This window comes from Aquarana catesbeiana, linkage group LG10, assembly GCF_042186555.1.
Source record: "Aquarana catesbeiana isolate 2022-GZ linkage group LG10, ASM4218655v1, whole genome shotgun sequence".
Taxonomy (NCBI): Eukaryota; Metazoa; Chordata; class Amphibia; order Anura; family Ranidae; genus Aquarana; species Aquarana catesbeiana.
The window spans coordinates 46,961,869-46,979,759 of record NC_133333.1 but is presented as its reverse complement, the minus strand read 5'-3'; the positions used below and the strand labels follow the sequence as shown (position 1 = coordinate 46,979,759).

At 44.5% G+C, this 17,891-nt stretch overlaps 1 protein-coding gene across 1 annotated transcript in view; it reads right to left on the bottom strand.

Moving 5' to 3' along the window:
* The window catches only part of NECTIN2 (nectin cell adhesion molecule 2), a 135,127-nt gene that overhangs the window by 10,313 nt on the left and 106,923 nt on the right, over window positions 1-17,891 (bottom strand). The window contains exons 6-7 of the mRNA XM_073602134.1: window positions 9,151-9,295; window positions 3,477-3,537 (exon numbers count right to left, since the gene is read on the bottom strand). Of these exons, the coding sequence (XP_073458235.1) occupies window positions 3,477-3,537; window positions 9,151-9,295 (206 nt within the window). The remainder of the gene's footprint in view (window positions 1-3,476; window positions 3,538-9,150; window positions 9,296-17,891) is intronic.

Below are 17,891 nucleotides of genomic sequence, written 5' to 3'. Positions count from 1 at the left end.
TTTTTACACTATTACTCACTCTAGAGGAGTTTTTAATGCATTACAATATAATTGAAAGAAAAGTCATAGGTGGACTTTGCAGTTCCTATGCTTTCCTCATACCTTTTCCTCGCTGCAGGATACTGCTGTAAACAGACAGATCCAAACTTCACCCATCACGGCGGGCAGCGTGGTTAAACCTTCAAAGACTAGGGCCCTTTTAATAGGGGTTCCACTCCTTTGGGCCTTGTATAGCACCCTTCAGGACAGCTTTAGGTAGTGTAGCAAGACCAAAAAGAGTCCTGGTTCCTAGGGTCCAACCCTCAAAGAGGAGCATTACAGGCAAAACCTCGTTCTTCTATGTAAGGCCCTGGTACCATCTTGGAGCCGCAGTGGCGGGATGGATCCGGTTGTGGAGGCTTTTTAAATCCAGCACTGATCCCTCCTGGAGCTCCGCAGAGCACATCTTCACTCGTGCCAACAGCTTTAGACACTGGCCAAAAAACTGAGGTACTCCTGGAAGGAGGAGGGGTTATATAGGGGAGTCAACTTCCTGTATTGGGTGTGCCAGTGTCAACACCTGAAGGTAGCTATAACCCACTAAGTAAATACTTGAGGCTCTGTGTCCTATGATGTACGATAAAGAAAGAAGTACTTTTCAAAAAGTTTGTTAGATTATCTAATGGCCACCGGACATCTGTGCAGTGTTTTAGACGTGTTGTGTTTTGGGTGATTTTTTTACATGCGTTTTAGGTGCACTACCATGGAACTCTGTAGAACACGTGTTGATGAAAACACATCAAAAATACAGCATAGAGGACTTTTTTTTTTAGTACATTGCACAGTTAAAAACATGGCCTTAAAGAGGCCAGGAAAAGCAAAAAAAGATGGACAAGGATGGAAAATGTATATTGAATATAATGGGAACAAACATTTCTAATAGTTGAATTTGTTCCCGACACGTAAAAATCATAACTAGTCTTATGGGCATGCACTTTTCAATGCTAATCTGGAAGTAGAAAAGTTGTTCTGTGAAAATTGAGATATTGACATGGTATGAAAATGAAAAGTAATTTAAAATTAGTTATATCCTTGAAGGCACCATCAAATAGTCGGATGATTATTTTTTTACTTTCTCGTTCCAATGTTGAAACGAAATTCTACAGGTGTAAGCCCAGCTTTAGACTGAAACAGGGGCATAGATAAAGGGGGGGAGGGGGGGTGGGGGACCGGGATGGGAACGGCACAGTAACAGTTTTGCTGAGTATAATAAATGTGAGTTCTGGCCTGTTCGTTTATTGTGCGGGCAGGCCGGGACACAGTATAGTGCAGGGTGATGTCTGTGGGAGGAACTAAGGCAGCTTAAGCTACCCATTGGCTGAGGAGGCAGCAGGGGGTGTGCAGGCTTGCATTCCAACACCAAGCTGACTTCGCTCCTGCGGGTGCGCCTTCCGAGTGGATGACGTCACACTCGGGGCACCGGCATTCGGATACAGGCTGCATGCTGTCCCTGGTATTGTCCAGCGGGATTTTTACTTCACCGATCCAGGTCCCCACACCATCGGGTTTACCACCACCTGCACCAGCTATGGTTGTGCATCACCATCTGCACACCTGGCATCGGGTTCATCACCACATGCATTTGGCATGGCTTTCTCCTGGTCAACGCAGCTCAAGTATGTCTTATGGCGAACCACAGGGCTAAGTAAGCACTGCATATTAGATGTCATGTTTACAGTGGTTAACTGCATAATACTGGATACCTCTTGCATATTGTGGCAGTAGTGTCACTTTTATACATAAGAATGGTTTTTATATATAAGAATGGTCCTGCTGACCCCTGTACCCTGCCCTACAGACCCCCTATCCTCTGTCCTGCCGATTCCTGTCCTCTGCTCTGATGGCCCCCGTACACTGCCCTGCAGCAGACCCTTCTCCTCTGCCATGCTGATTCCTGTCCTTCACCCAGCTGATCCCTGTCTTCTGCCCTGATGACCCCTGTCCGGGTTTTGTTTAACCACACCCCCTTAAGCCCCTTTCACTGTTAAGAGTTTGGTCACAGCCACATTTTCTGTGGCGTGCGTTGGGAGGTATGAGTGTGGAGGAAGAGGAGAACTCTGATTCACTTGATCAGCAGCCACCCACTGACAAGGAGAAAGTGTAGGAGGGGGAGGCAGTTTGAGAAAGTAGAGGTTATTAATGGGCCAGCAGAAACTGGCCCATTTGGCCTGCATTGCAGGAGAAGTTGGGTGGGGAGAGAGAGGACTGCAGCAGATTACGCCACACCCAAAATTTGTCACAGCGTGGCAGGCTTGCTAATTATTGTCCTCTTGGTACCCAAGGTTGAAAAAAAATTATCTACAGCCCTGGACTGAAAGCCCATTTCTGAGCAAAAGAACAGTTTTCCAATGTATTGGGCTGTGCCTGCACTGCATGGGTTAATTTTGTCTAGGGAAGAGGAGAAGGGAGATATACTTACCTAATCCTCCCTGCACAAGACTGGACTGGCACCCCTGCGCTACAACGGTCTTGAGTTGTGGACTATTCCAGAGGTCATCAAGCCCTGAGCAGGCCCCACAGACCAGGAACAGTCCACCACTGGACCGCGGGTTAGCACCATTTTTCCAGTGGAATGAAGGATCGGGTAAGCTTTCTCCTCACCCCTAGACAAAACGAACAGTTGACCCATGGAGTATGGGCACAACCCCACGGCATGGAATTTTTTTCTTTTTGCCTGGAGTTATGCTTTAAAGGATAAGCTCACTTTTGCATGTTAAAAAAAAAAAAAATGTGAATTTTTTATTTGTTTCCCATGGGAGCCTGCAAAGAATCATGAGCGCAAAGTCAGAATCCTGCAGACATGTTCTCCAGCTTTCCGCCTGTACCTTTGTAGGGGCTTCCTGTTAGAAAGCTGGAGGACTTGTGAATGGACTACGAGTGTGTTGAACAGTGCACTTGAGAATGACAAGTCCGGCTGCTGCAGTGGAGGATGGGACTTGTAGTTTATTCATTCAAAGATCCCTGTGAATGAATGATGCAGCTGTGCAAGTGGAGCCCCACACAACTGCGACAAATTTTTAAATGCAACAATGGCTTTCTTAGGGAAGAGGGTGTTTCAGGGGGTGAAAAGGGGGGGGGGGGGTGTTGATGTTACACCCTAGCATGTTCCAAAGGTGAACTTAGCCCTTAAAGGGCATTTAACCCTTGCAATACTGGGGAGCTCCACTGAATTTTTTTTTCCAGCCCAGAGTTGAGCTTTAACCCTCAGAAAGCTCAAAGTGTTTTCATATTTTGCTTAATGCCCACACAATTCCTATAAGCCTCAGATATCAGACAGGAGGGCACAGATGCTGTACTAAGAGATGACTCCCACTCTACCATATGGGACAGGAGATTAATGGATTGGAGGATTATATTTAAAGAGCAACTAATAAAATGTTGTTTTTTTCATCTTGCTGTTTTTACAAAATATACTTTAACAGTCTTTAAATGTTTACCTTCTCAATTTGCAGCCTTAACGAGGGAGGAGGTGGCTTGTATGCCGGAGGCCCTTCAAACCTGGAAAATAGAAAACGATCACTTTTACCAAAATGTTTAAATTATAATAAGGGAAAAATTATTTTTTTGGGTGAAAAAAAAGAAAATAAGTCTTGACAATGTATGCATCATTAGGATTGTGTAATCACTGTGACTATCCTAGACAAATAAAATAATTCAAAGGCTGACTCGGCCTACCCGCCTATTAATAAAATATCTAACTTTTTCGTGGACTGACTTTGTAATGTTAAAGATAACCTCCAAGGAAAGCATAAATGCTCCCTTCTAGTGAGGTTGCCCCCCACACAGCAAGGGTTAAATACTAATTAATGTCTGGGGGGGTTGTAAAAAGCAGATTTACCCAAGTTCTTACCTGATCTCCTGTAGACTCCCTCCAGGCTGTACACACAGTCTCTGCAGCCTCTTAAGGCTCTGGCATTTGCCTGGTCCTCTGAGGTCATGAAGACCTATGCAGAGCCCATAGCATTGCATTGGACGTGGGGACACCAAAGGATAGTCCACTGCTTTAGTGTAGTGGGACGTGCCGGCTGCCAGGGGAATGGAGGATTTGGGTAAGTAAAACTGCTGTTTGTGACCCCCTAGACCTAAACAATGAGTGAATCCTTGCAGTGCGGGGCCTGTTCCACTGTAAAAGCTCGTTCACACAAGCAGTGCCCTCTGAAGTGCGATCCGTGTTCAGGTGGCTCTTCAGAAAGGATTTGATAGGTAGAGAGGAGGCATTGTATTGCTTCCAAACTGCCTGCCTTACCCTCTTGATCGCAGCACCCACGTGCATTGCATGCAGGGCCGGCGCTATCTATAGGCAAGGTAGGAACTGGCCTAGAGTGCGCATCAGTCGGGGGGGGGGGGGGGGGGGGGGAGCCGCCGCCGCCTTCTGTGCCCCGCAGCAGGCAAACTAAATTTGCCACATTACTCCTGGTAGCTGCTGGCAGAGCGAGAAGAGAGAGGTAGTAAGGCAAAATATCTGGAGGAGCCACTGCAGGACAGGTGAAATCTCGGAGAACTGGTGCCCCCCTCCTGTCCTGATGCCTCCCTCCTGTCATGGTGCCACCCTCCTGTCATGGTGCCACCCTCCTGTCATGCTACCCACTTCCTGTGATGTTGACCCTCTTCTGCCCCGCTGCCCCCCTCCTGTGCTGCTGTCCCCTCATGTCCCACAACCCCCCCTTTGTCCCACTGCCCCCCCTCCTGTCACACTGCCCCCTATTGTCCCACTGTCCCCCCCTCTTTCACACTGCCCAGATACCCCTATCCGGTCACATTGTCCTCCTGTCACAATGGTGGGTGTGGCAGAGCTGGATGAGGGGGGCAGCAAAAAGCACCTTTGCCTAAGTGAACAAAAATGCCCTGATTGCATGAAGTTGCGGGACACTTGCAGAATGAAGCCATTGGAATGCAGCCCATACACAGAGCAAACTCAAATTTTGACAGGGTAATCCCTCCCTTCGAGCCATTGTATTCATCCAGCAGGGGGGTGGGATGCAGTCCCCACTGGGAGAAGACAGTGATTATTGCTAGTGGCTATACCAGCCGCTAGTGCTAATTGCATTAAAAGTCTAGCAGGCTGGTTGTACCCAAGTTGATCTATTTATTCAGCCTGCCCATACATGGATCGAATCTTGGCTAGTTCATGCTGAACTGGCCAAGATTTGAACCGTCTGTTGCTGGCCTTAGGGAGCAATTTTCTTCTCCTCAGAGATAGGCTCTAATTATGATTTAAGAGACGACAACAGAAATAAAACAGATAAAAAACACGCAAACATTTTAAGATTGCTGTTCACAAGAATCATCAGCTGATATGAACCATGCTTCGCAATATGGAGCTTTCTGAAGATATGCGATCAAGAGTAATTAATCTGCATAAGGCTGGAAAGGCAATCTCAAAATGTTTAGGCTTCTTCATCATCCATGAGGTTCACATACTTTTTCTCGTCATTGTATATATACTCTATTTAAAATGAAAGGAATAAAAAATATCAAACAGACAGAAGGATAAATGAAAACCGGCAGAATTAGAAGAGACAGGAAAGAGATTCATTACCAATAATGTAATATCTATACATTTTCAGCTCTCTGCCAATCACATAATGCACAGCGATGGTATAGGTGACAACATGCCACCACCTGTCACTCCATCAATATATAGCGGGATAATTCCCTCAGTAAGTAACTTCAGCATGAATAGTTCTGTGGGATAAAGTCAGCCCAGGGACAGCTGTTCACTGACGGCTCTCGCAATGGAATAGCAACTCCTCTATCTCTGTCATATTAAGGTGGAATCAGCACCAGGGTCATCAAATCATCTGTGACCCAATACTCTTTATGTGCCATTACATCAATATGGCTGATGAGACACTCATCTTTCCTGGGAATGAATCGCTTTCCTCCCTGCAGCCCTCAAATTACAATTACCAGTAATCAGTCTCCATCAAATCTAGGGCCGTAAAAGGAAAACGTAGATAAGAGGTACAACCCTGAGCAGTCATCATCGGTAGTAGTGGAAATCTTACCATACGGCAGTTTTATTTTTATATTGGTTTTGGGTAGATTTATTTTAGGTTCTTAAAAAGATTTAAATCTGGTGTTTTAGCCAATATTATATAAATATTTATTTAAATGTATACATCTATAGATAGATAGAGATATAGATATATATATATATATATATATATATATATATATATATATATATATATATATATATATATATATATATATATAGAGAGATAGAGAGATAGAGAGATAGAGATATATATATATATATATAGAGATAGAGAGATAGAGAGATAGAGATATATATCTCTCTATATATATATATATATATATATATATATATATATATATATATATATATATAGAGATAGAGAGATAGAGATATATATCTCTCTATATATATATATATATATATATATATATATATATATATATATATATATATATATATATATATAGAGATAGAGATATATATCTCTCTATATATATATATATATATATATATATATATATATATATATATATATCTATAGATATATATATATATATATATATAGATATATATCTATATATATATATATATATATATCTATATCTATATATCTATATCTATATCTAGATAGATAGATAGATAGATAGAGAGAGATATATATAGATATCTCTCTCTCTCTCTCTCTCTCTCTATCTAGATAGATAGAGAGAGAGAGAGAGAGAGAGAGAGAGAGAGAGAGAGAGAGAGAGAGAGAGAGAGAGAGAGAGAGAGAGATAGATAGATAGATAGATAGATAGATAGATAGATAGATAGATAGATAGATAGATATATATATATATATATATATATAGAGAGAGAGAGAGAGAGAGAGAGAGAGAGAGAGAGAGAGAGAGAGAGAGAGAGAGATATATATATATATATATATATAGATAAAGATATATAAATTTCAAGTCCTGAGCTACTAGCCAGGTCTCAAGGGTTACTCGCCACCAGCTGCCCCACCCAACCCTTACCCTGCCCCGCCCCTAATCACGCCATCATAAATTATCTCATGAAATGACACTTAAATGTTTTATGCAGAATTAAGTTACAAAAATAAATTTTAACAACTTTATCAGTTCCCCTCAGCACAGCCTCACCAGTGCCCATCATTGCAGCCTCACCTGTGCCCATCATTGCAGCCTCACCGTGCCCCACATTGCAGCCTCACCGTGCCCCACATTGCAGCCTCACCGTGCCCCACATTGCAGCCTCACCGTGCCCCACATTGCAGCCTCACCGTGCCCCACATTGCAGCCTCACCGTGCCCCACATTGCAGCCTCACCGTGCCCCACATTGCAGCCTCACCGTGCCCCACATTGCAGCCTCACCGTGCCCCACATTGCAGCCTCACCGTGCCCCACATTGCAGCCTCACCGTGCCCCACATTGCAGCCTCACCATGCCCCACATTGCAGCCTCACCGTGCCCCACATTGCAGCCTCACCGTGCCCCACATTGCAGCCTCACCGTGCCCCCATTGCAGCCTTGCCAGGGCGGAGAAAGTGAGAGGGGTGGCCGGATCGTGACTGAAGTTAGAGGAGAGCCGCGGGACCACCGAGCGGTAAAACACGCTGTAACAGCTTACATTGAAACGGTCTTCGCTCTGCTTACGCTCACACAGCCCCGCCTCCTCCTAACCCCACGCCTGTAATAGACAGAATGCATCCCATGATTGGACCCGCGTTCTGTCTATTACAGGTGCGGGGTTAGGAGGAGGCTTTTTGTCCCTTATGTAATTAAAAAAATAATTTTTTTTTTTGGGCAAATAAATAGTTACACCCAAACACAAAATTCCCCCACCAAAAAAAAAAAAAAAATTGGAGGCCCCCCCACCCTCACATATACACACGTACAAACGAAAATGTATGCGTCAGGGATTCCTACGCATGAAAATGTTGATTACAATACAGGTTACATATCGCCGCTCATGCCGAAGTGAGAGCAATAATTCTCACCCAAAACCTCTTCCGTAACACTAAACTGATGACCTATATGGGGCTTTTGAAGTGTCGCCCATAGGAAATATAGGGTACTCAAGTTTGTGCCATTTCACGGGCACATGCAAATTTAAGGTTTGGCATGTTGGATATCTATTTACTCAGTGCAACTTCATCTTTTATATTTTACCAAAAATGTGAGTAGTTTGCTTGCCCTAAGAATCAAAACACGCAGTTTTTTACTGAAATTTTGCATTTCCTAGACCTCTGTGTGACATAAAAAATTGGAACTACCGCTATTTTATTTTCTAGGGTGTCTGCTTTCAGAAAATATATACTGTTTGGAGGTTTTATGTAATTTTCAGGCCTAATTTTTTTTTGGCACACGTTTAAAATTTTTTTAAAACGGCTCTTGCAGCGAAAGGGTTAAAGTCATATATAATTAGGACCCAAACACTATGTGCCTATTAGCTCTAATAAAATAATATTCTTGCATCTCAATACTGATCAATTACCCTATTTATCGGCGTATAACACACGCTTTTTCCCCCCTTAAAATGAGAAAATCGTGTGTGCGTTTAATATACCGATATAGGCTGCCACGGAGGGGAAGGAGGGAACGAGATAGACAGAGCCAAATCTCCTGTGTACTTGGCTCACAGTCACGCTCAGTCCCACCCTTTGGATGGCTCCTAGCATTGACGCCCTGGCATTGGACAGGTGTTATGTCCATCATAGGATCCGGGCCAAGGGGCGGGACTGGGCTTGATGCCGAGCCGAGTACACAGGGGATCCAGCTCTGTCTATTCCGGCAATGGCAAGGCTATTACATAGGTTGGACTTGATGGACTTTTGTCTTTTTTCAACCTCACCTACTATGTAACTATGTAACTATGTAAGGCTGCAGATGGGCACTGATCAGGCTGCAATGGTGGGCAAGGCTGCAGATGGGCACTGACTCTTATTTTGCTTCAAAATTCTTTATGTAAAATGTAAATTTTTTTTTCCTGAAACTTCTCTCTTAAAATCAAGGTGTGAGTTATACACCGATAAATACGGTATATGACAAAAATATATAAACAATGATATATTGCATAATAGAATATCTAGGACAATAGATCTATGTAATGAAGATTTCTTTATACTCACTCATCGTTGTCTTTGACAGTCTGATTTTTTTTCTGCTGTCGGCAGATCAGGATCACGGTCGCCACCACAGCTATGCCCACAATGGCTGCAATGATTCCTCCAATAATACCGCCAGTGGCCCCGGCTCCGGAATTGTTTGGCTTTTCTGTAAGGAAAGATAATGAGAATAGTGAAATGTCCAGGCAAGGGTATAAGCAACTGTATTCTGTAATGAGAGCACTCTTGTATCGTATTCCATTGTGGCTGTTACAAGATATCAATATTGGTTACATTAAGGGCAAGCTTACACTTGAAGCCCCTTTAAAAGGTGATCTGTGGTGGTTCACTTTTCAGAGGCATGCCTCAGATGGCAAAGAGGCAATATGTTGTTAACTGTTGCCTCTTTTAACCCTGTAACGCCCACACCACTCATTGCATGCAGTTGCAGGGTGGTAGTGGTGTGGTCCTATTCTCTTGAGTGGGTCAGGTTAGGCAGTGATACTGCTGACGCAACAGGGGGTATAATTTTTGGCTCAGCAACAAAGCATCGCAGCCACAGCATGTGTACAGCCCGATCTGGCTGTGTAGCTCAAGAGGGCAGTAAAAACATGGATCAACCAATCCGAGACCGTAGTCGCATTGATATCAACAATGGGGCACTATTCCTCCCATTCAAATCAATGATAGAGTAGTGTTTATGCCCACTGATGCTAGGGCATTTTCTGCTCCCACTGGTCACAGTCCAGCCCCCCTAAAGTTTGAAGGGCAGTAATCTGGGTTTATGGCAGTGGTCTCCAAACTGACCAGGTGACCTGATACGGCCCTTTGCCTACTTTTATCTGGCCCTTGGGGCACTATTCCACCAACTGACACACTCAATGGGTCACTATTCCTCCCACTGACACCATCAATGGGGCACTATTCTTCCCAATGACACCATCAATGGGGCACTATTCTTCCCACTGACACCATCAATGGGGCACTATTCCTTCCATTCAAACCAATGATAAAGTAGTGTATGCGCCTAATGATGCCAGGGCATTTTCTGCTGCCATTGATCACAGTCCGGCCCCCCTAAAGCATGAAGGACAGTAATCTGGACCTTTGCTTAGAAAGTTTGGAGACCCCTAGTTTAGACAAACAAAATGCAGCAAAACACACATAAAAGAGTAAGATATCTATATCTAGATATATATCTATATCTAGATATATATATGTACACACACACACACACACACAGATAAAGGGTCCTTGCACACGGTACTGATGTACGAAATCTTCCTGTGCAAAAAACATAATGGTCCATATAATGCATGCATATACATACCTATAAAATATGTTCTAGCTCCCAAAATGACAAATACTTAAAGTGGTGTATAAAAATAAATTCTAATTTCTACCTCATCTTAGAGCGCCTCCCGGTACTCACGCGACTCCACGACTCTCTCCTCTCCCCGGCTGACAGCTGTAGTGGGCGGGGCCGCTGAAAATCCTTAGTCGGGAGGAGAGGGGGGAGAGAGCAGAGGAGTAAAGTGAGCGCTGGGAGATGTTCTAAGATAAGGTAGAAATTGTTTTTTGTTTTTTTGTTTTTTTTTTATACAACACAGGCACTGGGACACATTGCATTATAGAACAGATGGGATGTATACAGATTATATAATTTTTGATAGTAACAGGAGTGGGGGTGAGCAGGAGGGGAGGGGGGCGAGGACGGGGGAAGAGCAGAGAGGAGACAGATAGCAGATGACAGAGGCACGTAAACTGACCATGGTGTTAGGGCTCAGCAGCCATGATAAACCGTGGTCAGTTTACAGAGGGGAGGGCAGAACTAGGCAGGATCAGCCAGGTATTTCAGGTGATACAGGAGGCCAAATTACACAGCACATGCACTGTGCTATACTTTAAGGGAACAGGATCTATTTTTTTTTAGGGTAATAAACACTTAAAATAATATAATCTATCTAAGCTCTGCATGCCGATATGAAAATAATCCTACATTCCTTAACTAAACTTTTTTGCTCTCACTTACAATTCGTTTTTCTACTTCCTGATTGAGTGAGGCACTGATGATGTAACATCCTGGGAAGGCCACATCACCAGTGCTTTCCTAGGAAACCTCGTTTGTAAATTGCAAGATATCGGGAGATCTCGAGGGGGGGAACGGCTTTTTCCTCCCCTCAGATGGTGTGCACTGTCTGGGTTCCCCACTACTACACAGCCAGTCACACAACATTTTCGTCTTGCATCCAGACATAGTGATCACCACCTTTTGGCTTGTTTGAGTTTATGGGATGCACAACTTGAAAATGTCCAACAATCAAAACCTGGGACAACTTACAAGATTCCTCTTCTTCCTTCCACCTGCACAAACTTGGTTCCCTTGTACAGCTTCTGCTGGTTCAGTCCTGGAGGAACTAACAGTCTCTGGTTAGTTCAGCAACAGCCCATTACAGGCTAGGAACTTGTAGTCCCTTGGTAAAGTAGCACATGTGGAGTGAACAGCACCTCCCAACTGTCCCTGATTTGGAGCAATGTCTACTCACTGTCTCTCCTTGCTCTCTCTGCTGCTTCTCCATTTAGGGTCCCTCCAATGGCCTCCTGAGGTAGGATCCTTCCAGGCCAGCCTCGTGAGCTCCAGCCTGAGGTAAACCCCCTCCCCAGCAGGGGTCCCCCAAGGGCCACTGATAGCCTTTCTTCAGACCTGCTTCTCCATCCTCCACTCAACTCCCCCACGTCTACCTAAGGACTTCTTAGTTCCCTGCCAAGCCCCCAAATATTTATGGCAACTCTTCCCAGCCTCCGCCTCCAATCCTCCAGAACGCCCCCCCCCCCCCCAACACTCCAGCAACAGGGGAGGCACCAGAGAGCTGCCAGGGCGAGTCACCCAGCCACAGCCCCCAACAGCCCCGACCCAGACTCAGCGACCCAGGTCCATCCATGGGCCAGACCACAGCCTGTCCACTCCCACGTCCAGCAGCACACAATAGAGGGTGCTACATTCACAAGAGCATTCTGTAGCCTACGCCCATGCAAAGGATGTGTTTGCTTGCATGGGGATGCACAGGTATCCTGTTCACCCCCCGTGGAGGCAGGCCCATTCACGTCGATTGGGACATGGCATCTGCACGGACACAGCTGCTGCTCCCAATTTGACAGCCGTGTGGTTGCAGGTACACAGCACCAAACGCACACTGTCAGTGATCAGGGCAGCGCACCCACATGCGCTATAGTATGTTCGTGTGAATGAGGCCTCACAGTTCTGGTAAGTAAAAGGGAAATTAATTCATCTTCTCCATAGTGAAAATGGCCGCTGTTAGGCCCTGTTCACACTTGAGCTACCTGCATTTGGACCGTCATTAAGAAATAATTGCACCACAAGCACGCCATGCGTTTTAGCCTGCATTTCTGCTGTGCCCAGAGTGAATGGGGCCTAAGAAAAGTGGGGAGAAAATGAAAATAAAAAAAAAAAAAAACTGCAATTATCTCTAGGCATCTGTTTGTATATAGTTATTACTCTACACTTCTAATCTCTGGCTCACACCGGTGTGGCTTTGAAATCGTGTTACTTCAGCATGATCTCAAAGCTACACATCAGTGCGATTTGCACTGCCGATTTCATTACGACTTGTGACTTCATTTAACAGCAGTCTACGCAAGTTGCAATGAAATCAGTAAAAAGTAGTGCAGAAACCTTTTTCATAATTGAGGCGATGTGAACGGTTCTATTGCCGGCCATGGGGTGCGACTTGTCATGCGTTTTGGAACTGTTAAATTGTATGACAAGTCTCACTGGTGTGAAAAGGGGCTAAAAGTGCCTTTATTAGGTTTAGGATAGGTTCCTCTTTAAGCTGGCCATAGATGGTTTGAGTTGTAGCTGCTCAGTCTGTAAGAGATAGAAAAGAATCCCTTGGTTCCTCCATTCATGCTAACAGTGTGCATGGAGTGATCTCCGTCAAGCTCAGACACCCGCATCAAATAAAAGGCAGTCACTTTAAAGCCGATAATTTTTCACTCGGCTCAGTCAATTTTTGCATTGACTTTTGTTGCGCTGGCTGGTGATTTCAAGGCCAAATACTTCACTCCATAAAGTGGAATTAGAATCCATAATGGATCCATAATGGCTTTTAAATTCCCCTTTATGGAAAAAAGTATATTTGTCAATCCAGCATGTTTCTATGAATGCTTTGGTATTTATATTATTAACCCCTTTCCTGCCCACTCCGCCGGCATCTCTAACTGCCATAGCAGATTTACCATAGCTCCCAACTGTCCCTGATTTCGAGGGACTGTCCCTCATTCCTCCTCATTTGCCCCTCATTTTGGTCTGATCTCTATAGATGTATAAAAAATGCACTTTTTATCTATCAAAAACTGTTTTCCAGCACTAAACCTTTCATCTAAATTCTAAATGGTTGCATTTGTAAATTCCAAAAGCCGATATAAAGGAATAGTAATGGTAAAAAAAAGCACTTGTGGATTTAACTAATCTTTATTTTAGTACAATTCTCCTTTAAGGGGGTGTGGTCAGGGGGTGTGTCCTATGCCTTCATACTTTTGCTGATAGGTTTCCCTCATTGCCATTTCAAAAAGTTGGGAGGTATGGATTTACTACTACAGGGCAGCCATTTGAGTGCAGAATCATATTTTATTATCTATATTAATATACGTTTATATACGTTAAGCTGCAGAGGCAGCAGCTGGGGTGTGTACCTGCCACAGGCATGATACTTTGCGCTGTGGCTGGAATTATACCCGCTATTACTATCTGCCCACTGATCGCGACCCATTCAAGTGAATAGGGCTGCTCTGCAATCGGCCCGCAATCGCGTGCAGCGCTAGTGCAAGGGTTAAAGCAGGTGGTGAGAAGGCAATACAAATCCTCACCAGTGGCGGCCCGCTCATCAGGGGTGCCGCCCCCCTAATCTCCATGCAGGACGCATGGATGTCAATGTTTTTTTTTTTTTGAAGCACACGATTAGAGCCTGAGGCTCTAATTGGCTTAAAAAAAAGGGAGGGCTTGGGGTGCAGTGCCACCCACTTGTGTGACATTAGAAAACTAATATTGGCTAATATCTTCCTGCTTCTCCTCCTGCACACCTCCCAACTTTTTGAGATGGGAATGAGGGACACCTATCAGCAAAAGTATGTAGGCATAGGACACACCCTCTTAAAGGAGAATTGTCCAAAAAAACAAGATTGGTTAAACCCACAAGTGCTTTTTTTACCACTACTAGTCCTTTATATTGGCTTCTGGAATTTACAAATGCAGCAATTTAGAAATCAGATGAAAGGTTTAGTGCTGGAAAACACTTTTTAATAGATAAAAAGTGCATTTTATATACATCTATACAGATCAGACCAAAATGAGGGACAAATGAGGAGGAATGAGGGACAGAGGGACATTGCTCCAAATCAGGGACAGTTGGAAGCTATGCTCCTGGCCAGTCAGGAAGCGGGTCCCGAGACCCGATTGGCTAGAGAACGAGCGTCGGAGGTGGGAGGGTAGTGTGAGTGAGGGGGCCAGGTTTGTTTGCCGCCCCGCCCCCCCGCCCCCGCTTTTCAGAGGAGTGGCAGTATCTGCTGCACATGTGAATGAGTTCTAAGGGCCAGTTCACACCTCATGCAGTCCAGAGTGTTTTTTTTCCTGTGTCAAAAACACATGGAGAGTAGGTTACATGGATTTCAACAGCATAGTTCACACCATTGCAGTGCATTTCAGTACAGTCAACAAAAATGCAAATGGCTCCATTTTTTTCTGCAAGGAATGTATCTGGATTGCAGAAAAACAAATTGAAAATGCACTGAAACGCACTGGTACTTACATATCCTCAATTGAGATGAAAAAAAAAAAAAAGACTGGAACACATAAAAAAAAAAAAAACACACATAAAAAACACGCATCCGGAACACAAAAATTGTGGTGTGAACTGGGGCTAATAGGTTCATTCACTTTAGATGTCCTGGGGTGAGCACATTCCCAAACACATGGCAAGCAAAGAATAATGGTTCTCTATGAATGCAATTCACCCCAGCACGCTGCATTTTATTTGCCCGGTGCAGAAGAAAACTAATCGCATGCACTACTTTTTTTCAGCACAACGTGATGCATTTAAATGCATGCAAATGTGCATAAATGCAAAAGGCAGCAAAAAACCCCAAAAACAAATGTAACAACAAAAACAGCAATGCACGTTTACAGATGCGTTGTGGTGTGAATGAGCCCTAATACAGTTGAACTGTGGCAGTCAAATATTTTTGGTCTTGAAGTACAAATATCTGTATCTGGGGCCTCCGGTTTGTGCTATTTTTGGTGAATTTTGAGTAGGATGTAAAGTAATTTTTAATATTTTTTTATTTTATTTATATTTTTTTTACATCTGTCTTGGAATATTCACCCAATCGATCTGCTAATGCGCCCACGATTTAACGGGTTGTCACCTTCTGAAGTCTGTATTCTTTGGACTGATGCATATCCTCCAATCACTGTCATTAAATGAGTCCTTGCATCTGTCTGCTGTCCCCTCCTGTCTCCTCTCCCCCCATGGGCTGTCCCTCTGTTTATTTGTTCTGCACTCACATGGAACAGGTCCAGAGAGCAGATATGGAAAAATAAACACTTTGCCATTGCATGACTTATAAACACACGGAGCGCCCCCCCAAGAATCCGAAAAACCAGAGAGGACAGGGAAAATAAACAATGCATTCAGTGAAAGCTGCAGAGGGGAAGCTCGGGTCAGCTGCGGTCACCACTGCTATCTGACACCTTTTACGGGAAAAGGAAAAAAATAGTACAGCTGGCTATATACTTTTCAATTTTTGAACAAAAATTTGTACAAAAATTCTCAGTACATTGCAATAATGTTGTTGGAAAATACTTCAAAATTTTGTTTGCCTCTAACATCCAAATTTGGAATGAATGTAATTTTCCTGAAGGAAAGCCACATATGCTGTTCGTGCTCGTTCACACTAGCGATTGAGGGGTGGTAAAACCCTGCTGTTCAGATGTGTTTTTTTTCTGCCCGCCAACAGTTTCCCCTTGAGCTGCAGAGGCAACAACCAGGAGCGTACACATTCCAAGGCCACAGTGCTTTGGTTCGTGCGTAGCTCCTGTTCAAGTAAATAGGGTCGGTCTGCAAGTGCCCCCCCAATCACATACAATGCATGCGGTTGTGGCAATCAAGGGTTAAAGCAGGTGGCGAGGAGGCAATACAACTCCTCCTCGCCGCCTCAAATGCTCAAACACGGATCTCTCTTCAGGGACTGTTGGAATACCTTGTTCATGTATTTTTGTACAACTACAGATATATTCTTTAGCCAGTAGATGGCAGTGTTTATAAGTTTGTAGCTGCTCTATGATTAAACTCTATGCCTTTTCTCTATAATAAAGTGTTCTGTCTGCAGTTAAGCAGCATAGGCCACGTGTACTGTGCACTATGTCTGTTCTGTAGGGCTATATACGGAATTTCTAACAGAGACCAAAGCATGTATGAAAGATCCCTTAAAGTGGGGTTCCACCCAAAAAACAAAAATACCTGGAAAAATTCTAAAAAAAAAAACAAAAAAACATTTGGATATTTTTTTTTTTTTTCACTTACCTCTAAATGCCTGTTGCTAGGTGGTCCCTCGTAGTCTGCCTGTTCCTTTGCCTGGGCTGGTGACATCACTTCCCCCCCAGGCACAGGAAGGGCTCCGCTCTGCTCCCTCCCTCCTGTCAATCATCTGGGACCCATTACAGGTCCCAGGTGATTGAGCGGCCAATCACGGCGCGCGGCGCCGCTCGCGCATGCGCAGTGGGTGCCAGGCTGTGAAGCCACAGCCCGGCGCCCACAGTTGAAATGCCGGCGCCGACGAGCGGAAGGGGGGGACGAGCGGGGCTTCGATCCCCCGCATCGCTGGACCCAGGGACAGGTGAGTGCCCAATTAAAAGTCAGCAGCTGCAGTATTTGTAGCTGCTGACTTTTAATTTTTTTTTTTTTTTGACGGCCCCCCTGGGTGAAACTCCTCTTTAAGACAATGTTTCCATTATGCTCTGTCGAATTTTCTCGACACTGTGGTTGATTTGACTCCACTAATGGAGAGACAATCAAATGAACGTTCCTAAAATTAAAAATTTAGAACCAAATTCTCCTTCTGTATGGCCAGCTTAAAGTGATTGTAAAGGTAAAATGAAAAAACCCAGACGTCTATACTTACCCGCTCTGTGCAATAGAATTGCAGAGAGCGTCCGCGAACCTCCTCTTCTCGGGTTCCCCGCTGGCCGCTTCCCATGGGGACACTCGTGCATGCTCACTCCCTCCCCACGCTGCTGCATTAATCAACACAGACAGCGGGACTCAGCCCTGCCCCCCACCTCCCTCATCACTGTCTTTGATTGACAAGACTCGGAGCCAATGGCTCCTGGTGCCCCAAAGCCAGAGAGACCCAGAGGTGGAGGGAGAGAAGAGCTGCAGACGTGCACACCGCTGGATCAAATGAAGGGCTCAGGTAACTAAAGGGATGGGGGGTGATGGGGGATGCTGATGCCCAAACATTTTTTACCTAATGCAAAGAACCACTTTAATTGTGACCAAAAGCTGATCAGAGACCGGCCACCCAATTTGCCTGGACTCGATAAGCTCAAGCCTACACAGTAGCAAGCCACACATTGATTTATGAACGGCTCAAAATTTGCTCAATCAGTGGGTGGCACTCTCGGCACCCCTCATTCTTTGATGTCCTTCCATCAGCACCAGTTAGATTCCTTTCTTTCAGTAAGAATATAA